The sequence below is a fragment of the Manduca sexta genome, chromosome 24, assembly GCF_014839805.1.
Source record: "Manduca sexta isolate Smith_Timp_Sample1 chromosome 24, JHU_Msex_v1.0, whole genome shotgun sequence".
NCBI classification, from domain to species: domain Eukaryota; kingdom Metazoa; phylum Arthropoda; class Insecta; order Lepidoptera; family Sphingidae; genus Manduca; species Manduca sexta.
This window is the reverse complement of record NC_051138.1, coordinates 6674333-6700448: the sequence shown is the minus strand read 5'-3', so window position 1 is coordinate 6700448 and position 26116 is coordinate 6674333. Positions and strand designations below refer to the sequence as shown.

Below are 26116 nucleotides of genomic sequence, written 5' to 3'. Positions count from 1 at the left end.
TCAATTTCTGTTTAAAATTAGAAATAAATAACGGAAAATTAGACTGTAATTAATTTTTGAATAAGATACCTAAAAACTGTATACAATTTATACATAAGAAATTCGCATAACACGATTGTTTATTTTCCAAAAATAATTTGTTATGAAATATAAGGAATTATTTAAAACTTTGGATGTTTTACTTTTAATATTTAAAATTAAATCACAATTTATACCTGTGTAAAATTTATTGTCAGTAATTTTTATCGATATCATATTATCGATCGAATAAGGAACGTCCTTAAAGAGGAGCAGATTTATAGTAAGTTGGCAGCCTTACATCACTTTTATGCGTAACGTTGGTATAAAATCTTACCTAAACTTAGCTAATGAGTGTAGTACGTGGCTGCGTGAGCTTAAAATCAATGTATTAAGTGCCGTCCTTTCTTACGTAGTATATTACTACACTCTATGGTTTTGTCCTATGATAAGGCTGGCAACAAAGATCACTGGAGCCGTAATAAATAAATAAAAAAAAAAATTGTGTGAATTTTGTTTGTTTTTACAATACGCTGAATTTGTTAGTGAATATTTTAATTGTATTATTAAATATCAAATAATACGAATATTCGGGGAAGATTAGGGGAGTTCATGATCAAATATGGTTCAGTCGCAATTCTCGTTATGTTGGGATTCGTACAAAACTACTGTTTGCAATGGTTTTAGTGCACTTCAACAGGTATTTTGAAAATGTACTCTAATTTTTAACTTAATACTACTTTAACATTAGGTCAGTGACTTAATTCTCACAGAGTTTAGTATGTTAACCAAAGTATTCCGTATCGTTATAATAAAGCAAGCAAAATAAATATGAAAAAATGCAGTTAAATTAAAGTGAATTACTAATTTAGACTTGTTACAAAAATACGGTCAATCCTAGAATCTTATTGGGCTAAGTGAACAACTGAATCTTGCCTAATAGTATGACAAGTAAAAACAAAGAACACATTTTGGGAGCAATAGTTTTCAGTAAATCTTTTTAGTGTCCATTCTATGAGTTTGATAGAATTGGCAAAAATTTTAAGATTTTAAAATCTTATTTATGAAATTATGAACTGGATACAGTTACCTAACTATAGAATATTCTTTATTTAACTGCTTTACCATGAGACAGCACTTAGTTGTAATGTTACTTAGACATTTTTTTTGAATGTGATTGTTTATTCAAAAGATTTAACCTATAAATTAAATCAAACCATTTAATTAGTTTGTTTCTATAAACAGTAAAAAAAAAACATTAACTTGTTCTGGGTGTGAATTGTCAAAACAATTAGTTTTCAAAAAATGATCAATTATTATTAGATTAAGATAAGTCTCCGAGTATGGTAGCAAATATGATTATTAGACTTATATTTTAATTTCAGAATGGGGAGTTTGTGGACATGACCCTTGCAGCAGATGGACATTTTGTGAAAGTTCACCAAATATTAGTTGCATTAGCTAGCCCATACCTTAAGGATTTAATTACATCGGCTCCATGTCAACATCCTGTAATATTTTTAAATGTAAAACATTCAATATATTTTTAAAAATGTGTACCCTACAACTAAAATTGCTAATGGAAAATAGAGCCAAGTATTTTAAATTATTTTCTGCTCTGGAACTTTTATCACCTCTGAACAGAATCAGATTAAAAAATGATTACAGTGTAGATGTTGCTCCCAGGTTCTCTTGTGTGATAAGTTTTCTCTGTTACAAGTCCATACATCCACAGCATGAACACAGGCAGTAAATCAAACATATTACACATTTTTAATCTCCTATATAAACATAACATTTTAAAATATAATTTTTTGTTTGATGTTACAGTAAAATTCCTAAGATTTTACAGGTACTACTAAACAATACCCATTAAAATTTAGTAAAACTGCCTTAGAGACTTAATTGTTCTCAAATTGTTTTTGTATGATGACTATGTAATTGTAATTGTTGGCTTGATAAACTGTTAAGGTGCTCTAGAGGAAAATTATACTTGTCAATTTTTAATGGGAGACCTATAAAAAACTTTAATCTTATTTTGGTGTTATTCAAAAACATGAAAAGTTTCTCTACTTTAAAAATACCAGTGAACAGGTACCAGACAACTTACATATTTCTTATTTTTTTTCCAGAATATATCCAACAGAACATTGTGTTCATTGCTTGAGTATATATACACAGGAGAAGTGCTTGTTCGAGCTGATAATTTGACAGCCTTTGTTGAAGCTGCTAGGGCTCTTCATATCAAAGGCCTTGAGAATATTGTGAGACCATCGTAATGTTATTTTACACACTATAGATACAAATTTTACTACATTTTAAATAATGATAGCTTAGAGACTTGGCACATATTTGAACCAAATGTATATTGCAAAGAGATGTTATATTTTGGTAGCTTTTTATTTCGTACTTTATTAAAATTTTTGAGATCTTTCTAATTAGTATTGTTGCTTTTCTTTTCTATTTGCTGTTAAAAGGACATATTTTATGGCTTCCTAATTCTAAGTAGTGCTTGTCACTGGGCAAGAAAGTTGAATTTTCGACCAATGGGACGAAATTCAACTGTCTACTCTGTTTGTAACTTATACACATCTTATATTTTTCTGAACTCTTCTATATGTACTTTAATTATGTGAAACCTCATCTCCATGCAAGCAATGTGCTTAAAGAGAGGTACACAGTTATTTCTTCATATATTAATCACTACATAGTATATCTTTCATCAAATCTGTTAGTATTTTTTTTTTGGTTTTTGCCAATTAAAGGAAAGTAGACTCATAAAATGGTAATTGAGATTATGTAATATGTATGTATGCGGCAATATATTTTCACTTTTTAGGGCAACAAAAATTTTGCAGTTCATTTTCTTTTTGATTTCCTCAAAGAACTCAAGGAATATTTTTATTGAGATCAAAGAATTTAACATTATATTGTATTACTGAGGCATTTTCATTGTATGCTCTTCTTTCAAATATGTATGTTTTTTTTTCAGGCAAGTGATGAGAATATAAAACCTACAATAGAAGTACCTATTTCCAATGAGCATAGTATACAAATAACGCATTCAAATAAACGATTGGTTCTTCCATCGTTAGAACCAACAGAGCAGGTTTGTTAAATTACTAATTTAATTATTTATCTCTGCACGGCTGCTACCTCACGCGGACTCAATGTGAAAATATTTGTCTCTAATGAATATAATTAGCCTAATTTGTAGATTTTTATTTTGCAGTAATGATAATTAAATATTGTAATAAAGTAAATAAATATTACAAAATTATATATATTTATATATTTTTTTATTTCAACAGAGTAATTTACCAGGAACTACTAAAAGGATTTACTTAAAACAAGACATTTCTTCTGTACCGTAAGTTTAATTGCAGTCTTTTATTAAACATATTCTGTGTTTACAAGAAATGTTTTGGCAATATGCTACTATCTACGTAATGGGACTGATGTAAAATCTTGTCCAGAGAAGTGTGGGTGGCCTAGTAACTGCGCCCTTTGCTCCTGGGGCGGAAAAAATCATCCTATAAGTTTATTTTTTATTATAGCAAAATATGTACCACTAATTATAATAATAATTTGTTTTGTATAACGATGAGGGCAAATAAATTTAAACTCACCAATAGGCTAATTTATAATCAGAATTTTGGGTTTCTAAATCTAACATAGAAAGTACGATCAAAATCCAGTTAAAAATCAACAAGATATGAAACTCTGGAAGCAGATCGAAGGGCTAGGTGCCAAAAAAAGGAGGCAATAATATCTTTGTGACGTCATAGTGAATTACGATGTGCGCGAAAGAAAGAAATAAAACCATTACCTCATTAGGCGCCTTCTATTGCAGATTGCAATATTTGAAATATGAATTGCTACCCCATTTTGTAACTAATTTTATTGCTGGTTTCACAAAAGAGCTTTTGTTTCTTATTATTTGCTTTTATGTATGGAATAATTGTTACAACCGAACATAGCAAAATACGCTATTGACGCATGGAGTAGAATGGATAGACCAGACTAATTTTAATAATTTATTTGAAAAAAGTGACAATTTACCAGCAGTTAAGTTATTCTTATTATGTTATTCAATTTGTTGCAGAACCGGCAAATCAGGATCGGTGAAGACGATAACGCCTAAAGATGACGTACAAGATTATCCCGAAATGATGGACGATTGGCCCGCTGACGATAGCGAGCCTTTCGTCCAGGAATCTTTGACTACGAATACCGGAAAACATACAGAAAAAGGTATATACATAGTACAATTGAATCCTAATTTGTTGTATACCGTAGAGGGAGCGCATTTTTACGGCCGTTTTCAACAAACGTGTATAAACCAATCAAATGAAAATGGTGGTTAGTTACATATATTTGGAAAACACTACAGAGCTTGCGCGATGCACACAGATATCTCAATAAAAATTAAACTTTTTCTTCGGATTTTATCGCGGTTTTCATATTTTAATTTTCTCCCGACGTTTCGAAAACTTTGCTGCCTTCGTGATCACGAGTGGAATTCGAAAAATAGTAGTTTAATTTTAATGTCTAACATTTGCGTAAGCATAGGATTTCGCAATATTTGAAATTAAATAATTTAGCATCGTTCGCAATAATAAAAACACATTCCAATTCGCAGAATCAACGTCATCAAATCTCCAATTCACGGTGTCGATACGTGGATCCCTTCAAATGATACTGAATCGGTACATCTACAATCTGAACTCCACCACGACGCGCACCGGCGTGAGGCGCTGGCGGTGTGTCGACTACAGGAACAATAAGTGCTCGGCATTCGTAGTCACCAGAGGGAGCATGGTCTTAAAAAGGTGAGTGGAAATGTCTGTGTATAAAAAAAATATGAATTAAAAGACGATAGGCTATCACATTAGACTACGGAATACGAAAAGTGGGTGCATTAGTTGCGTTTCTATCCAGCCCGTCGGGGATGAAAGTTGTAAGTGTGTGCCGTATTTGGCTTCATAGCTTTGTCGTTGACGTCTATATATTAGAGAAGAGAGAAGAAAAAACAAATTTCTTTATTAAGATAATTGGTTAAATTAAAAAATGAAAAATCTTATGGTAGATAAGAATGTGTTACTTACGATAAATGATTTATATCAATCCTGTATGAAAGTCGGTTTGTTTTTTTTTTGTGTAAAAATCAATATCTAAGACGTATTCTTCATCACTTTCAACACCTCCTACAATTTGGATTATGTGGTTGAATGGAGACAGACTGTTTGTGATGGTGGCTTTTTGGCGATACTAACTCTTTATGAATAATATCGAGAAAAATCTTTTGATGGCGCGTTACGAAATATACAGTGACTAAGCATCACTGTGGTCTGAAACAAAATTGAGGCTTTCTGTTTTATGGGACTTGGGGTCCACGACAATGATGACGTGATGATGGGTTTTTTCATTTTGACGTTTTAGGAAAATCTTGCCATTCTGTGCAGTAATACGCATTTTGTCACTGTATATAATATACTAGATCGCGATAGTTCTGTTATAACAACTACACGCGGGCCAAGAGGTCATAACTTTGTTAATCGCTAAGGTGCTCTACGGTTAGGTTGGCTGTCTTCCCGAAATATTTGCAATAAGCTTTTTTAATATTGATCTTAGCTTTATTTTACTTAATATTCTTTAATAAACTACACAACTAGTGGTAGGTCTCTCATATGTGTGAGCCCGCCAGGGTAGTTATCACCGCAATGTCTATTTCTGCCGCCAAGCAGCACTGTGTTGTCAATGGTGTGTTCCGATAGAAATAACGTGAAGTACATTGTAGCCAGTGTAACTATTGGACATAATAAGACTTAACTTCTCATGTCTCAGGATGGCGAACGCAGTAGAATACCAAACAATACTTAATAATTCGAGGTGTTGGATGGTGTTTCTACTGTTTATGAGTGGTCGTATCGCTTACCATCAGGCGAATGGCTAGCTCTTCAATCAAAGTAATAAACACTGTTATGCAGTTCATACTTTTTAAGTCAAATGATACATTCGGCGGTAAAACAAAATATAGAACAAGGTACTCGCTTTTTTCAGAGCTAATCCTCACAACCATTCTTTCCACGATAAAAAAATACTCGCGAAGATGCAAAAGAAAGCAGTGTTCTCAGCATTAGAAGATATTCAGGCCTACAATGAGAAGGAACAAAGGAGAGGCGACGCCGGCGAAGATAGTAATAATGTGTCCATGGAACACGAAAATTTCAATTTGACAGACGACTTTGATAGTGACATGGATATTAAATCGACCACTTTATTAACTAAAAATTCTTAAATAATATGTTATGTTATCTAAGATTGACAAATAAATATATTGACACAGTTTTTACTACGTTGTATATCCGTTTGTTCTTAATCTAGTTAATACCCGAAATGACTATTGGATGTATTGTTGATATAATTATTAAAATGTCACGGTGAATAAAATTGCAAATAATGGTTGACGTCAATCCATTGAAAAGAATTAACAAAGAAACACGTCATACAGGCTCACTTGTGTTTGCTTCTTCATAAAATTTATTCTATGACGCCATATTTGAATCATTTGCATATTCATGTTTGGACGATATAATTAGAATATACCTACACATTCTTTTTGAGTTTTAAAAACCGTATATTAGAATCAGGGGCGTAGCTACCGCCGTATCAGCCGTATCAGTGATACGGGACCCTCTAGCTTTGGGGCCCCTCTTGGCCCATACCTACATTAAACTAAGCAAGCGCACAAAAGTTCGCACTGCCCTGAAGGGCCCCCAACAAATTTTAGATATCGGGCCCCTCCATATCAAGTTCCAAAACTTGATCTAGAGACTTACCCCCTTATTCATAAACGTTTTTTATCGAAGGACGGAGTAAAGCTGTGATAACAAGCCTGTTTCTCAGTGCCCAACGGCACTGAGAAATAGACATAGGGCCGTTGTGATTGGTTATTATTGTTGTATTTCAATATTAGCCAATCACAACGGCCCTACGTCTACGCCCTGCGAAGACTGCCATGCCGTCAGCACTGAGAAACAGACTTGTTATCACAGCCTTACTCGGTCGTTAGATAAAAAACGTTTATGAATAAGGGGGTTAGATCATATGATCTAAGATTAAACCTCAGTCAATGCAAAATATTTTCAACAGTTCAAAGCAAGATTTTATTACTGTGGCTGGATACCCATCGCGGCATGGTAACCTTTTAGTTTAGTTGACCAGGCATGGCTGCTTCGGTGAGTGTCTGTGTACCGAATCGTAGGCAGGGGGCCGTCCGCCGTTAGTAGACGTTGTGCGTTTTTACTAAATGATAATATTAACTAGACCCTAAATTAGGAGTCGCCAAATGGCGGACCGTTGACACATTATGTGCGCACCGCGAGTACACACCAAATTGAACTACATAGTACGTAATTTAATAAAAATGTATCTCCGCTTTATCTTTGTTGGCGTCAATTCGAAATGGGTCATGCGATGTAACGCGCTAAACAAGCGAGAAACAGTTCGCGAATTGCGAATTTTACTCCAAATTGCAGACAGACATAGTCCCCAACAAAAAATTTTTTTTTTTCTCATTGATATGTAAAAAAATACCTTCATTATTTCCGTAATAACGTTTGTTTAATAAATATTTTTTTCTATAAAATGTTGCGCCGACGGCGATGGTCATTTCATTTCTTAAAAACGGACCCCGAACGAAACTAATTGCTGACCCTTGCCCTAAATGATAGTATAATTACAATTAATGGAAACGTTCTAGCATCTCAATTTCGTATCTGCTCTGTGCTCAATTCAACCTTAAACCTTCCTTAAACTCGACGCCATCATTATATTAGAGAATGAGTGAGGTTGTCCAACATATATTATGAGGAGAAACACTCAATGGTAGATCAAGGGAAAGTTTTTAACACGTTGCAGCTTTTTGCTGGAATGAAAAACAAAACTATCAAATTCAAGAGGAAACTCCAAAATAATAATATAGCAATGAAAAAAAAAATAACAAAAAATTACAACGCCATCAAAAACCACTAAAAACCAAAAAAATATTTCATATATCAGGTGTATACTGGATACTAATTTTGGAACCGATGACTAATTAAAATGAAACATTTTCTTTATACATTTGTTTATTTACCTAGTATTTTTCATTTGGAACTTAGTCCAATTTTTTCGAAAAATATGTCGCCTATCGATATGTTTTGATCATTCAATAGCAGGTATGTTATGTGTGTATGTAAGTTGCATACACAGGACCCCATTACCTTAAAAAATTCTTGAAAGTTTCATGAAATGATAAGATACCGTATTTATGGTTACCTGCATATTGCATATAAGTGCATGATACTATTTGCTTTTATAAGTCTTTGGTATCAACCCTATAATCTGCATTATAAAAAAGGTATAAAGACCAATAAACCTACCGAGGTATCAGTAGAGAAATGTGTTTCTGTTAGTAAAGAGTATAATATGAATAATAAGTGCGTGACATTATGACTTTAAAATTATACATTTACATACTAATTAATTATTGATGAATAAAGCGAAGAATATCTATATCGATAGAAACGTATTTCTATGTACTGTCGGTAAGTTTTTTGCAGTCTATTGTTTCGCACTGCGACGCGCGTTATTTCTCAGCAAATGCTATTTGTCTCATAAATGCATTAGCCGAAATATAAATAAATAGGAATCAAATGTCTATCTACATTAACTGTTTAACTATAATTGTCAAATAAAATTTACTTGATACTTGCTAAACAGGCCCAAAATTTCTAAATATTCAATGGTGATAAAGTGGGATCGTAAACGGTGATAAAGTGAGATCGTAAATATCACTGTAATGTTAATTTACAGTGATATTACCTATTTTATGACCACAATTTATGGCAAGGTACCGTTATGTACAGAGTATTTTGTATCAGGATTTAGCGATAAAATAAACTACTTTGTCTTATACAGCGATTATAGACGTATGTCGTTACTATTCCATATAAATAGCTAAAAAATTAAAAGATATCTTTATAATTTATTATTAACGTCCCACGTTTGTTACAAGGATATTTTTTTTTGTTTGACCCCGCAGTCAATGTAACGGGAAACCTGGGAATAGGATACTGGAATCCCCTGGCGTAGCGACTGCATGGGGGCTTGGAGGAAAGTTGAAAGGGAACTTCTATATCTGGGGAAGGAGAAAGAAAAGGAATCCTCTTAGGATGAGCGGAGAGAAGGCCAGGATATGTTCGCGGGCCCTTATAGGCCTCACTGTTTATTGCTAACCAAGAGGTATACACACTGTAATTTGTGCTTAGGGCCGCGGTAACTGTTCCGCCGTGCATGGGCGTGAATTCCGTGTGGCGATCGAACGCTTAAGAGTACGAGTAAGAGATACGAGTCACGACCATACCCCGCCTGCTCGTCATTCTGAGGTATAAGAAGTTAGTCCCATAATGGGAAATTATGGGATACTATACTGGGAACATAATAGTGCTTGCATACTCATGCTTACAGTATGCACTTTTAGTTGATAGACCTAGTCCAAAGAGCATTACAGTACTAAGGAAACTATTCAAACAAATGGCATTTTATGCTATGATAAATGACATAATAAACTACATTAAAAATGTTCCCAACGTGTGGATACCCTTATGTTAATGACCTGTTTAACCAATCTTATCGATCATTACGAATGAATACTACTTTTAGGTGTGATCAGTTTTCCTTTCATACTTCAACTTGAAAACCTTGTAATTAATATATTTGGTACACGAATCGAAACGGGGCCCTCGACATACCTCACATACGATATAGTACCTACTCTCAACGAATGTAATGTAATGTTTATGCTCATAGTCATAGTCTATTTTCCATGAAATATATGATATTTTTGTTTTGCGGATTAGTAAAAGCAGTGCTCATACCAGAATTGTTTTTTCAATTGGTTACCGTGAATTGTGACCCCTGATTTCATTAAAACCTTGGTAAGATATGGGCGGCGACCTTAGATTGCAAACAAGTTTATTTAACCTTTACCTTATAAATATATTTATGTTAACACGGAACATAATACAAACGTTATATGTACGTTATAATGCATACTTAAGGATATAAAAAATATATTAAACCCTATATTAATCAATACTCACAAGAGCATCACACGCGCATATTCGAAGACAAAAATATAGGGAAAGAAATAAAATTTGAATATTTGTGACGGTGTTTAGTCATTGGTATTTCGAGAAGAATACACGTAAGTGTTTACCTTTAACTAAATGACAACAAAACTGTTTGCCTGATGGAAAAGAGGCATGGTCACCCACATAAGTACCTAACTGAACGAATTCAAAATTTCAAATCGCTTACATACTAACAGTAGGTACTTTCAGCCACAAAGTACATAGGTACCGCAACTACTTCTATATATCTGTTTTATCTCGGAGGTAGGTACATAGCGGGATTTTTAATCTGCAAAATATTGCATCCGGGTGTAAAAGTTAAGACTCGGTGAAACGTATGCTCGTTTACCGGCAAATGCAAAAGATAATGGAAACATGTATCATAATCACCTCATGCTTTGCACTAGGTTACTCATTAAGAAGACACGATGTTGCCTTACATCTAGAATCTCCCGCCCATATTCATAAACGTTATTTATCGAAGGACGGAGCATTGCTGTGATAACAAGTCTGTCAAGTTATGTTTATAATATGTAATATTATATATTACATATTATAAACATAACAATCTAATTTGAATATTATATATTACATATTATATTTTTCCTTTTAACAATTTGTGATTTCAGAGCGAGAGAGTATATTACAATGTAACAGTTACAAATTTCTATATAAAATGAATAAAAACTCGCCAGTCCTATCTTTTTCCCAGGAGTAGTTGCACCCCCAAATTTTGGCAAATAGTGTATCGCTTGGATAATTTATTCAAACTGCAGGTAACTAATGTTGAGTCGCTAGACTGGTCCAACATAAAACACTATTCTGAACGTGTCGTTTCATTGGGATTGGATGAGAGACTAACACGTGACTGGGGCTTGGGTCTTTCGATCAATCACAAATATTAAAATTAAACGACATCGACTTCGCATCGCGTTTTTTTGAGCAAGTACATAGGTACGCGAATTCTAATTGCTTCAGTATTTTACATTACGTAATTGTATATTGATAAGATACGTAGGTACTTGTTTAATGAGTTTATTGCCATTTTTAAATAGATTCCAAGGTTTATCTATTCATCGTGACTAATTTTGTTCGTTGACCCCGTAGTCCGATTTAAACAATGGATTTAAATTATTATTTTTGTGTTCAATTCCGAATAGTTTTGAAATGGCCAATTTTAAATTAATTGGTAAGTATAGGACCTTGAACTTTGAAGATGCAGAGGGGAAGTCCGTACATTCAAATAGAATTTTAGTGTCTTTTTAGTTTTGGGTTTAATATAGCTTCAAAATACTGCCATATTAACCATGTAATTGTTTGACCATGAACATCTAAAATAGAAGCGAACTTCTAGAAATCAAATTGAATTAAAATTGTAATTTCATTACGTCCATTTTTTGTTGGGCACGTGTTTTTACGATTCGACATATTTGAAAATTTTTAATTGCATATATCTCAACAAATAGGTGCAGCATGATCTCCACTTTCCACCGCCCTTAAACATAGGTGCTTGTTTTGCCATTGATAAATCTACACAATCTGTATTCCATCGACAGGGTTTAGTTCTAATCATAATAAAGTCTGTATCTAGTGGCGGCCCTCATGCAAAAGGCCCGGGCCTGAAGCAAAAAACTGTACCTAGGTAAGATTCTAAGCTGGTTCACAGGGCGGTGACATAAAGAATAATATTAATAAAAAAAGCCCTTGCAGCTAATCGCGCTGAGTTTTCTTACTCATAGTTAGAGTGTGACATTTTGAGGCCGCGGATGGTTGCCCCCTTTGCGTTAAGTTAGAAATCTAAACTAAAGAACGAAAATATAGAGTGGAACGGGCAACATAATTCTATATGTTATTAACTTCTACACTATTAGATACAACAACTAGTACTTATCATGCTCTGGAGTGGAATAAATGCATGTCGATAATTTTAATTACCCCTCTATATCTAAGTTCTCTCAAACGATGTAATAATAGATTTGGATTCTAATATGATAACAGCTGTACCAATAAAATCTTACTGCATGTTTGCAACTCAATTAGTTTTACGTGTCTAGAAATTTGTAGTTTTTATTTTCAGTGGTGTTATAAATTTTAAAAACAAGTAGATGTATATTAGCACCTATTGTGAAAAACTAAGTGATTAATCCCGACCGCTGTCCAGTGTCTGCTGTTGTTTATAAAGTAGGTGTAACATAGTATTCATTTAAAACCTTATTCATTACAATTTTTGCCCGGGCGTAGTTGCAGGCAAGAGCTACTTTGTTGTATTGTATAAAAGCGCCAATTGTATTAAAGCAAGTTTATATTATCAAATTCTTTCCAGGCTACTACTTGTGTCTGTGCTCGTAAATAATGGCCTCACTGAGTTGGTTTCTGTTTGTGTTTGTGAACTTTGCTGCAGTGTTTAGTGGTCCGTTGAAGAAAAGTTATGATCATTTTTTGTCATATCCCCCTGTGCAACGATTTAGGGAATATCTGCAAATAGACACTAGTCAAGAAGAAAATATACGTGAGTATTTATACTTACATATTAATACTAGATAATAGGTCTCGAGTGATGTAACTTCACCGCTAAATCTTTGTATAATGTTCTTATATAACTTTTAGAAAATAAAATTTTGCACTCTACTTCGCTTTTAAAACCTAAACATTAAGTATAAAGCGAGGCAAAAGAGAATGCTTTCAATCACGTACTTATAATTTGTGTTATTTTTTTATGCATCTAGGCGCGTATCTTTTTAGTCTTAAATATTTTTATTTTGTTTTTTTCTGAGGATACAATTGAAGTTCCTTCCACTTAGAGATATAAAGGAGGTAAGTAACGTTGAAAACTATGTAACAAAGGTCTCCTTTGGCATATAATTTTATAAAATGGATAAGTAACAAATCAATACACACAGTGACAAAAAGTAGGTACTTACCTATTTGATCTATTTAATAGGTACCTACTTCTTTATTATATCGTAACTTATATTGTATTATATTAAGTAGATATTTGCGTCGATTCGAAAGTGCATTTTAATGCAACTAATTCCCTTTTTTCCCGCCAAAAAAAGACGCATTGTCGCTACCACCACATTAGTACACACACTATACCGCCATACCAACCAAAACCGATGCCGCATTGCGGACCCTCTGTACGAAAGGACTAGAGACCGCCGAACTCTAAGGCAGCGAGAGATCTCTGACGACTACCTGAGAATACTCAGTTTTAGGTCACAGACTAGACACTCTTTAAGTGTGTTGGACCATGTACTCATGCTTGTTGTCACAATTCTGGTATACAGCGGACTCCTCTTTTTAGATGCGATACAAGAAGATAAAACGCCCGTGGGCTATTAACACAATGCGTATCATCCCTTGGAAGTTGAAAGAGATAAAAACATTTTGTTTATCTTTTTTTCCGTAACCTCCGCGTCGTACGCGTGTGGCCTCGCTTTAGTAAATACTAAATGGTAAAATAAAGTTATACTTACTATAAACATTTGTTATGATTTTTTATTCCTATCAGACGTCAAATTATTATCTTAACTAAAGCTGACCGACAGCTTATTAGCGCACACGATAGGTACGTGGTTTCGTAATCCACCAGGTATCAAAACATAGGTAATATTTTAATTACAATTATAATATAAGTTACAGCATACACAATTCTGCATAGTAGTTTACCTACAGGACTATTTAACTCTTTGAGTTGTTTTGTGTACTACATTTTTTATTTTGTATAATTTCCACAATGGTCTAGTGGCAATGTATTTTTAACACAATAAGTTTATTTTCCCACTAGTTTATGGTAACTAGTTAATTATAAATCTAAATATACATGTACAAAAAAATGACTACCCATAAGAATACCTTTTTCTCTTTAGACCAAGCTGTTGATTTCTGGACTCGTCAAGCGAAAGAATTGAACCTGCCCATTGCTGTGTACAATCAGCCCCAGGGCATGCCAGTGGTGGTTATCACAGTAGAAGGCCTCGACCCCTCCTTGCCTACTATTATGTTGAACTCTCACATGGATGTAGTGGAAGCTGATGAGGTAAATAAAAATGTGATCAATCAATACTCGTTTCAGTGCTGCATTTTTCTGACTTACTCTTATTTATTTATTGTAGTTTTATATTACTTACTACTATAACTACCATATATTACAGAACGCCGCTTACATTTTTCGGATATTGTTTAAAAGCCCATTACGGTTTTTAGCTCGTTTTTTTTACACAATTTTATTCCTCTGTTTTTTCCTGGTCCAAAAAATATTTGTGGTTTATGGTAATATAAAGTTTTAATTTTTCTGTACAGTAAACATAATAATAGTATGGAATTATTCTAGTCTAAAGTCTAGTCTATAGTAGTTAGAATGCAATTGCGCAAATCTCGTGCACTTTTTGCACGCGCTACGTTAACTTATTTTTTTATTGCTGTCCTAATAAGACTGGACATTAAAAAATGTGCCTAAATGGATTTAGGCACATTTTTTAATGTGCAAAGGTGGACCTTTGCTTGCTTTATATAATTGACTATGAAAACACAATATCTGTGTCAAGGTACTAGTTACCTATAGGTACAGTAGACCTTGAAAATAGATAAGAACTCAAGAAATCTGCATACATTATTGGAATTGTAGAATAATCGCGATGTTACTTTAAATTATAGACGGAATGGGAACATCCGCCGTTCGCCGCGGTCATGGATGAATATGGGGATATCTTTGCTCGTGGTGCGCAAGACACGAAGGATGTGGCCATGCAATACATGGAAGCCATCAGAAGGCTCAAACAAGATAATATAACTCTACTGCGAACACTACATCTTACCTTGATGCCTGGTAAAATATTGTTTAGTTTAAATCTTGTTTTAACTCGCTTGTTTAAGTTTGTTTTTAAAATAATTAGCATATATCTACATATAAATTAAATATAGATACAGTGCAATGATGTTAAAGTTAATTTTTTGCAATAAATGCTTAAATCAATATATGTGTTATAGTAACACTTGTTAAAATAGTAATAGATGTCAGTGGAGACCTAAACAAACAATAATGTGTCTTATTTTATGTCTTATTTTAACAAATATTTCATAAAATATAAATGTCGTATCTTCTAACGCTGAATAATGCCACTTATTACAATAATTATAATTTATATGAACTTTGATCAAAACAGTTTTCGCTCGTTTGAGGCTGATATTATATGTTTAACTAATAAAATGAATTTATTAGTTAAACATATAATATCAGCCCTGTATTATATACTGTCCCACTGCTGGGCACAGGCCTCTACTACTAAGAGGGATTAAGCATTAGTCCACCACGTTCACCTGGTGCAGATCGGTAGACTTCTCACACCTTTTAAATTCCTATAGAAAACTTCTCAGGTATACACGTTTCCTCACGATGTTTTCCTTCACCGTTAAAGCAAGCGATAACTCACAAATAATACACACATCATTTTAGAAAAGTCAGAGGTGTGTGCCCTTGGAATTGGAACCTGCGTACATTTGTCTCGGCAGTGCGTCCCACACCCAACTAGGCTATGACCGCTTAATATAGGTATGTATATACGTCCTATAGGCTATTATACTACACTAGCTTTTGCCCGCGGCTCCGCCCGCGTTATAAAGTTTTTCAGGCTAAAGTTTTCCGTTATAAAAGTAGTAGTTTCCCTGGAGCCTATGTTCTTCCCAGGATCTCAAACTGTCTCCATACCAAATTTCATCTTAATAGGTTGGGTAGTTTTTGAGTGTAACACGTTCAGGCAGACAGATGCAGCGGGGGCCTTTGTTTTATAATATATTTTTTAGAATTTTTTAAGAGAAACAATCCCGTCATACATCATTGTTGCATAACTTTAACTGTTTACGCAGCGCACGCAACGGAAGCTCTCAAAACGAATATTTTTTCCCCGTTTTTGCAACATGTTTCATTACTGCTCCGCTCCTATTGGTCATAGCGTGATGATATACAGCCTATAGCACTCCACAAATAAAGGGCTATCCAACTCAAAACGATTTTTTCAGTTCAAACTGGTAGTTCCTGAGTTTAGCCATTACTGCTCCGCTCCTATTAGTCATAGCGTGATGATATATAACTTAGAACACTCTACAAACAAAGGGCTATTCAACACAAAAAGAATTTTTCAGTTTGGACCGGTAGTTCCTGAGATTAGCCATTACTGCTCCGCTCCTATTGGGTAAAGCGTGATGATATATAGCCTATAGCACTCCACGAACAAAGGGCTATCCAACGCAAAAATATTTTTTCAGTTTGGACCGGTATTTCCTGAGATTAGCCATTACTGCTCCGCTCCTATTGGGTATAGCGTGATGATATATAGCCTATAGCACTCCACGAACAAAGGGCTATTCAACGCAAAAAGAATTTTTCAGTTTGGACCGGTAGTTCCTGAGATTAGCCATTACTGCTCCGCTCCTATTAAGTATAGCGTGATGATATATAGCCTATAGCACTCCACGAACAAAGGGCTATCCAACGCAAAAATAATTTTTCAGTTTGGACCGGTATTTCCTGAGATTAGCCATTACTGCTCCGCTCCTATTGGGTATAGCGTGATGATATATAGCCTATAGCACTCCACGAACAAAGGGCTATTCAACGCAAAAAGAATTTTTCAGTTTGGACCGGTAGTTCCTGAGATTAGCCATTACTGCTCCGCTCCTATTAGGTATAGCGTGATGATATATAGCCTATAGCACTCCACGAACAAAGGGCTATCCAACGCAAAAAGAATTTTTCAGTTTGGACCGGTAGTTCCTGAGATTAGCCATTACTGCTCCGCTCCTATTGGGTATAGCGTGATGATATATAGCCTATAGCACTCCACGAACAAAGGGCTATCCAACGCAAAAAGAATTTTTCAGTTTGGACTGGTAGTTCCTAAGATTAGCGCGTTCAAACAAACAAACAAACAAACTCTTCAGCTTTATATAATAGTATAGATTTACTATAGGCCGAGTAGACTGAAAACGCCTACTGCTCGGTCTATAGTATGACCTCTGAATGTGAATGATTAGAATAATAGACGTTATTTTATTTATTTCAAATATAAACTTTTCTTACAGACGAAGAAACAGGCGGCTACGAAGGGATTAAGCTTTTTATAGACACGGAAGAATTTCAGGCGCTAAACGTGGGTTTTGCCTTAGATGAGGGAATGTCTTCATCTGAGGACGTGCTTTATGCTACTTATGAAGACAGACGACCCTGGCGTGAGTACATTTGCGTTTGTTTGAAACAAACATTTTACAACACCTATGGCATTCGTCACGTTGAAATCATAGACGAATCTCTTAATGTCCAGATTGGCAGTTTAATTAGCATTTTCTCCGCTCTGCGCTCTCGTGTTTCCGCATGGATCAGAAATATATTTACAATTAGTATCCATTCTAAAGACCTTGCTAATAAACGCTATTTGCGCCTTTCATAATGTTTTGTCTCAGTTCCACTGACGATAAATGGCATTCAACGTAGCAAGACAAAACACAAAATAACTATTACGAAGTATACAACGTTTAGAAATAAACTTGTAAAAGTTTATTCGCAGCTGTAATTACTGTCTTTTAACCAATTTGTTTTCTCTACGTACTATTCGAATACGAATCCATAACAATGCAAATTGTATTATGCATTTAAAATGTCATTTGTACGAACCATACTCTGAGTCATATCCATTGTCCATTTTAACTGAAATTAATTAAAAATTCAATGGTATGTTTCAGAAATACAATTTGTAGTTCACGGTGAGGGTGGTCATGGGTTTACTATGCCAGATGCGACCGCGGCAGTAAAGGTGATAGTATAGAATATTTAAATGTTATTAATTTAAAGTTTGCTTTCAATCAACATTGTTAATTTTTAACGGAATTAAGTACATAAAAAAATATAATACATAACTATGCTAAGAATGGCGTACAGAATACATTTTTGATAAAGAGTGATGTACTTAACAGTTTAAGCAACGTTCAGTATTTTATTATGTCTTAATTATTACTGATTCTTTAACCTTTTGTTTCTTACAAAAACTTTCTTTTTACTTTTCAGGTAGTTAAATTGATGAACGTCATCACGAAGTATAGAGATGTCCAAAGGAATTTAATGAGGTCTGCAAGGCGAACTGACTACGGAGCATATACCAGCATAAATATCAATATTTTGAAGGTGAGTGTTTTAATGTACTTAAAACCAATGACCTTTTACAAATGGACGCGTCATAGACTAACAAAATAGCACATAAAAACAGCGCACTATTTACTATAGTCAAATACTGTTACAGTCCTAGCAGCTCGCATTGATACGGCCCGAGCGTCCACCGCTGTGGCCATCTAGATTGTTGGTCTCTGGTCGCCTTGACAGTCGAATAAATGAATTTATTAGTTAAAAATAAGTTAAGTAGTGTATACTTATTAATAAAGTATGAAATGAAACGTTTTTTTCATTCACTGTTGGAGTATAATTTGTACTACATCGTCTAAAAACACAGGAAGGCACTTTATTTATAAAAATACAAAAAGTTAGTAAGCCGACTAGCCGCGACAGTGGTTGGAGCTTGACTACGTGAATGTCGGGCAATTACCTAGCTTTCCGTTTTGCTAATAATGAGCTCGGAAAACGTATCTATGTAATAAAAACATCTTAGCTTTAAACAGAATCACGTTCAAATAAAAAATAAAAATACACGAATCGAGAACCTCCTCTTTTTTGGAAGTCGTTAAAAATATGTCTTATCTATACTTCTATACTATTATATAAAGCTGAAGAGTTTGTTTGTTTGTTTGTTTGTTTGTTTGAACGCGCTAATCTCAGGAACTACCAGTCCAAACTGAAAAAATCTTTTTGCGTTGGATAGCCCTATGTTCGTGGAGTGCTATAGGCTATATATCATCACGCTATACCCAATAGGAGCGGAGCAGTAATGCCTAATCTCAGGAACTACCGGTCCGAACTGAAAAATTATTTTTGCGTTGGATAGCCCTTTGTTCGTCGAGTGCTATAGGCTATATATCATCACGCTATACCCAATAGGAGCAGAGCAGTAATGGCTAATCTCAGGAACTACCGGTTCGAACTAAAAAAATCATTTTGTATTGGATAGCCCTTTATTCGTGAAGTGATATAGGCTATATATCATCACGCTATGACCAATAGGAGCAGAGTAGTAATGGCTAATCTCAGAAACTAGGAGTTTGAACTGAATAATTCTTTTTGTGTTGGATAGCCCTTTGTTCCTGGAATGCTATAGGCTATATATATCATCACGCTATGCCCAATAGGAGCGGAGCAGTAATCGCTAATCTCAGGAACTACCGGTTCGAACTGAAAAAATATTTTTGTGTTGGATAGCCCTTTGTTCCTGGAGTGCTATAGGTTACATATCGTCACGCTATGACTAATAGGAGCGGAGCAGTAATGAAACATGATGCAAAAACGGGGACAATTTATTAGTTTTGAGAGCTTCTGTTGCGCGCGCTGCGTAAACGGTTAAAGTTATGCAACAATAATGTATGACGGGATTGTTCCTCTTAAAAGTTCTACAAAAATATATCATAAAACAAAAGTCCCCCGCTGCATCTGTCTGCCCGAACGTGTTAAACTCAAAAACTACCCAACGTATTAGGATAAAATTTGGTATGGAGACAGTGAGACCCTGGGAAGAACATAGGCTCCCGGGAAAATATATAGCGTGACTTTTATAACGGAAAACTTTAGCCCGAAAAACTTTATAACGCGGGCGGAGCCGCGGGCAAAAGCTAGTTTATTAATAATATACAACTGTCTTGATATTTTTGCAATTTTTAAGTTATGAAACATACTAGTTAAATGTTGAATGCACTTGCAAACTTGCACTTGGTTTTATTTTTTTTAAGTGTATTTATGACATGAGATATCATGTCTATACTAGAATTAGGGTGCTTACCTCGTAGTGTTCATGACGAATATGATTTTAGCACATACGTAATACAGTAGAACAATGACCTGTATTGTCAATGCATGGGTATCTAATCATAACTGCTTTTACGATAGTCACTATGACATGTATCATTTTTATATTTGGTTGCAGTTTTTGACAAGTAAAAACTACTGTTATGTAGCAGTGGCGAAGGGTAAATTTTTCGAAACGCCACCCGACACAACTTAAGGTTATAATATGCATAAATGCGGTTTGAATATCGTTCTAATGACAATTGGATTTAACATAAATTATGAAAGGGGAGCTGGCGAGAGTCAGGTTATGTGGACTCTTCGCCACTGTTACGTAGCTTAGAGCTACATTGTTGTAGCTAACTTACCTACCTACTTAATTTTAGGTTTTTCGTGCATGAGTTATTGCGATTACGATTTAGATTGTTCACCGTATTGGAAAGGCAATATTTTATTATTTCGTATAATGGAAGAAATATTCATGAAATTTTAAAAAAATTTCAGGGTGGCTACGCGGAGAACGTTATACCCTCTAAGATGTCAGTGGTCATGGACATGAGACTAGCATCATATGCGAACATATCAGATATAGAAGATTTAGTAAGTTGTTTAATTACAATTAAACATGGTGGCAATATTTATTTAATGTGCAGTTAGAGCGAGTGCAGTTTGCGGGCCGGGTTGTCCCATTTCTATTCCCAGTTCCATATAATGTTTTAAATTTTATTCTAACACGATTTTCTCGAAGTGAGGAGATTATGTCACGCGGGCAGATTTTCGTAAAAACTAAGCCAAATACATCCTGCAACATAATCGCAAAATGTATTTATGTTCCATTAATACCACTTTATAGGAAGTGCGGGTGGAAGCAGAGTGGATGGATACTGATATTAGAATTTAAATTGCACTCAGCGCTATTACGATAGTGCTATGTTGGGAAATAAATTAGTAGTATTAGTTTCATTTAAATGTTTTTCAGGTTCAGGAATGGCTTAAAGTGACTGGAAATACTACAGAAGTTAGTTTTATAAGGCGCGAGGACGTGTCTGGTACAACGAAACTCGATGACTCAAATCTATATTGGACTGCTTTAAAAGGGACGGTTAACAGATTGTAAGTGTAGCGAAATCTTATTAAAAATTCCATTTGTAAATTTTTCAAAAAAAATCCTAAAATCTGTTGTTTTTGTATTCTTAGTGTACCATACAACATGGTAGTTACTTGTGAGATTAATATATTATGATTTAACTAAGCGTTGCACGCGGCTACGCCCGCTTATAAAATCATTTTTCGTACTAAAAGATTAAAAAGCACAAGACAATATTACACTATCCCAACTGAGCTACTGTTGCGATCCATATCGCACTCTATGTGAATCCAGCATTACATATTTTGCAAATTTAAATATTACATTCAAAAGTAAAATACCACAATAAAATGTTGCCGTCTATCCGAATACCAAAATAAACTAGTTCATCGGGTTCTACTTTAATTTGAACAAATATTGAAACAGCCAAACTCTTGCGGATATGATTTCCCGCATTTATAATAATACTAGCTTTTGCTCGCGGCTTCACCCGCGTAAAGGAGTTTTCGGTGATAAAAGTCCCGCCGTATATTCATATCATACTAAATATCATAAAAATCCGTGCAGTAGAGAAGATCGATAACATACAGATGGAAAAAGGGACTTTGTTTTATAATATGTATTGATATCTAAGTAAGATTAAGATAAAAATATTTGATTAAGATTATTTAATCTATGCGCCCAATATTCATAAATTTCCATCATATTACGTCTATCGTAATTCGTGGCGTACTCCGATAATTGACATCGCATTACGATAACGCATCTTCAGACGTACACAACACAGACTTAAAATTTTTCGGAAGACAAAGAAACATCGTCCCAAAACACACACACATACGCTGTAGCTCGTAATAACTTTATTTTCAGGAATAAAAGTCTCATTTGATTTTGACTGCGTCGGTGGCGGTAGTTAATACGGCTCTGAGGTCTAGGGTTCGAATATTAGTTCGTGCAAATTGATATTGGGACTTTCTACTCCATATCAGACTGGGGTCTTGAATTTGTGCTTGATATGGTTATAGGCCCGCCCCTAATCATATCATAGAACGGAACACGCAGGTGAAAAGTGGGTGCACTGGTTGCATCTTTGTCAACTTCTTCAGGGATAAAAGCGTGATGTGTGTGTGTATTCGGTTTTTTTCCAGAATGAAAAGTAGTCAGCTAATGTAGGTGTTAAGTTTCATCCAAATTTATTTAACAGTTTTGACGTTTTCTAGCCAATCTGTACTTCTACATACTATCTATAATATTATATAAAGCTGAAGAGTTTTTTTGTTTGAACGCGCTAATCTCAGGAACACCTGATTCGAATTAAAAGAGTCTAGTTCCAAATCTAGTATTTAGTGTTAGATAGCCCATTTATCGAGGAAGGCTATAGGCTATATAACATCACGCTTTATCAAAAGGAGCGGAGCATCAACAAACATTGTTGTAAAAACGGGTATTTTTTTTCCTTTTGAGAGCTTCCCTTGCCTGCGCTGCGTTAACGGTTAAAGTTACGCAAAAATGATGTATGACGGAATTGTTTCTCTAATAAAATAAAATGCAATATGTTATACCACAAAGTTCGCCGCCGCTGTGTCTGTCTATCTAAACGTATTAAACTCAAAAACTACCTAACGAATTTCGATAAAATTTGGTATGGACTTAGTTTAAGACCCTAAGAAAGACATAGGCTACTTTCTGTCCCGGAAAAATATATAGCGGGAGTTTTCTACCGGAGAACCCTATTACACGGACGAAGCCTCGTGCAAAAGCTAGTATTAATATATATATTGAATATCGGTAATTTGCTCTGGTAGAAAATATTTGATGTTTTTTAAAAGATGCGCTGGCATTATACAGATGACGCTACGGATAACTTTACTAAGGGATATTAATTGTAATGGAAAATGTTTACGCGCGGGCGAAAGTAGTTTATAATAATAATAGAATATTTCTTTTTTCAGAGGTTACGAAATAAAGCCAATCATCTGCCCTGCCACATCGGACATGCTGGTGTTGCGTAATCGAGGAGTGCCTGCCGTGGGATTTTCGACTAAAGTACACACTGAATCTCGGATTCATAGCAAAAACGAGTATTTAAACGTGGAAACATTTCTAAGGGGAATAGATATTTATTTAGAGGTTATTAAGAGCTTAGGAAACCTACCGAAACATCAAGAAAGTTCTGGAACCAAATATAATTGTGATTAACCTCTGTGTATTAAGTACTTATTCAATTATAATAAGTTTATAACTTACCCGTAGACTTAAATTATGTATTAGATAATAAGTAGACTTGCAAAGAATAGTATATTCAGGTACACGCCAAATAAGTACTGAATATATGTCTATTCGGCAAAAAAAACAGCCGAAAATATTTGGCGAGCACGTGGCGTGATAATTATACTTATTGACAGGGCTTTTTTATGGAGACACGCAGTGGCCCCAAAGGAAATTTCAAAAAAATATCATTAAAAAGTACAGGTAGGGGAGCGGGGCTGTTGTATAAACTAGCTATCTACTACCTAAAAGTGCAGAAAAAATTGTCTACGCGTCCCAAAATATTCATGATAAATATTCTAATTCATTTGTGTGATATTTTTGTTGAATATGTTTGACTATTTAGATCAATATTAAAATACGTTACTATAAACTAAATCTTATTTTATTATTTTACCTATAATCTGTCTACGACTAATAACTAGATATTGGCTACTCCGCCGAATAGGATAAAAGTAGTTTAATACCGAATACTTAGTAGCCGAATATGCGATTCAAGTCTAACAATAAACTCTAGTATTAAAACGATTATCATGCTTTTCAAATGTGTCAAGGTGTCTACTGTCTAATATACAATTTTAATAAAAAAAATCTCTAAACTTACAGTATTTTGTTTTATTGAAAAGAATATTGTCCATTACTGGTTAGGTACCTCTTTTAGACTGAACTGTTGACTAAAATGCAGTTGGTTAAAGGAATGCCTAAACTATAACCGATTTTCGAATGTTTCTTTCCATTTACATTACTACAATCAGGGCCGACCTTAGCAAAATGTTTTTTGACATTCCTTTTTCTTGCGACCTTTTTTAGACACGCACATACTTTACGCCTTTATTTCCGAAGTGGTAGGCACAGATACTATCAAGGCAAAAACATTTCACCTGTATATTTCGCCCTATGGTGTGATAGATTATGTCTGATATGGCGATCCATATTGGGCATAAATTCCTGTATCCGGTATGATACAGAGCAGAAAAACCCAATATCACTGGCCGAGCCGGGATTCAAACTCGGAACCCCAGAGCTGTGCCATTCCGCGCACGCAATACAAAAACGCCACCAGTCATGCATTACAATAAATAACAATATTAAAATAACATAATGGGAGATTTATCACAATAACAATTGACTGTTTATCCGATAGGTACATCATCCTGTGACAAAAACGAATGCCAAAAGCCTTATACCTACCCAATAATACAAAATAGGGACGTAGGTTATTTTTTTTAAGTACTTGTTATTGCAGTCAATACAGGGGGAAACTTGCGTATGGCATACTGAAATCCCCAGGCTTAGCCTCTATCAGAGGATACTTGCCACCTCGTGTATTCGGTGTGAAGACCGAGCGCACAAGAATTGCCTACTATTTAGGTTTTTTTTTGTGTATAGGATCCCACAGGAAACCCGGGAATAGGATAATGGAATTGCCCGGCTTAACGACTGCATGGGGGACCGGAGGAAAGTTGGAAGGGGACAATATAAGGGAAGGGGGGAGGGAGGTGTGGGGGAAGGAAAAGGAACCCTTTTAGTATAGGCGGAAGGGAGAAGGTCAGGAAATGTTCGCGAGGTGTCATAGGCCTCAATGTGTAGGTACAATGATGAGGTATATATACACACTGCACTGTGTGTCTAGGGCCGCGGTAAAGTCCTCCCGTGCAAGGGCGTGCATTCGGTTTGAAGACCGACGCACAAGAATTACCTCGAGGGGATATAATACTTAGATTATATATGTAATAATAATACCAGCCCTGTATTATGTACTTGCCTACTGCTGAGCACGGGCCTCCTCTACTACTGAGAGGAATTAGGTCTTAGTCCACCACGCTGACCTAGTGCGGAATGGTAGACTTCACACACCTTCGAAATTCCTATAGAGAACTTCTCAGATGTGCAGGTTTCCTCACGATGTTTTCCTTCACCGTTAGATAGTGTTGATACTTAGATTACTTAGGTACTATTCAGTATGGTAAGCCTCGTCTACAACTCTCACTTCTGCATACTTCCCGTCTCGATCTGTCTCAGATGCTTGGTTTTGCGTCACACATTATAATATATCCTGTGGAAAACTCTGAGTAGCGCAAACTTAAAGCACGGGAACTTACGTAGTTAGTTATTATCTTAGTGCAGATGTCAAGCAAATAACAAAAATAACGGTCGGAACGATTTTAAAGCTATTATCATATTTTGGCACACTACATATCGGATACTTGACTAAGTACTTACTTATTTTTAGGGTTCCGTACCTACGTTAAAAGGAACTCTAATATACAATAACTTAGTTGTCTGTCCATCAAGATCTTTTTTCTTAGGAACGTTTAGAGGCATCCAGTTGAAATTTATATTAATCAATAGGTTCTATGGTCTTTTCAGTTGTAAAAAAAATAAGACTTGTAAGTCAATACGACAAGAAGATATGACCGTTTATGTCGCATATTTTCATTACAATCAGTAATTAATTCAACGTGTATTTTTTAAAATGTTTTTTAACCAGACTCGAGCATTTATGATACAATATTTTTTTTCGTAAGAATATACTTCCAAATTGGTCTCATAGAATTTTCTTCAAAAAAGTTTCAGTGGCTTGGTTTTAAAACTAATACAATTAGATAAACGAATTGTGAGTTTTGC

The 26116-nt window shown here is 34.9% G+C and overlaps 1 protein-coding gene across 1 annotated transcript; it reads left to right on the top strand.

Moving 5' to 3' along the window:
* Nucleotides 1-449: 449 nt before the first annotated feature.
* LOC115449340 lies at nt 450-24093 on the top strand. The gene is made up of 17 exons (XM_037442386.1): nt 450-718; nt 1404-1544; nt 2151-2282; nt 3011-3127; nt 3330-3388; nt 4124-4272; nt 4661-4850; nt 6082-6316; nt 12546-12705; nt 14066-14235; nt 14853-15024; nt 17277-17423; nt 17934-18004; nt 18256-18372; nt 20638-20733; nt 21113-21246; nt 23173-24093. Exons 1-17 carry the CDS (start codon nt 641-643, stop codon nt 23417-23419), a joined length of 2415 nt encoding a protein of 804 aa, XP_037298283.1. The 5' UTR covers nt 450-640; the 3' UTR covers nt 23420-24093.
* The last annotated feature ends 2023 nt before the right edge of the window (nt 24094-26116 follow it).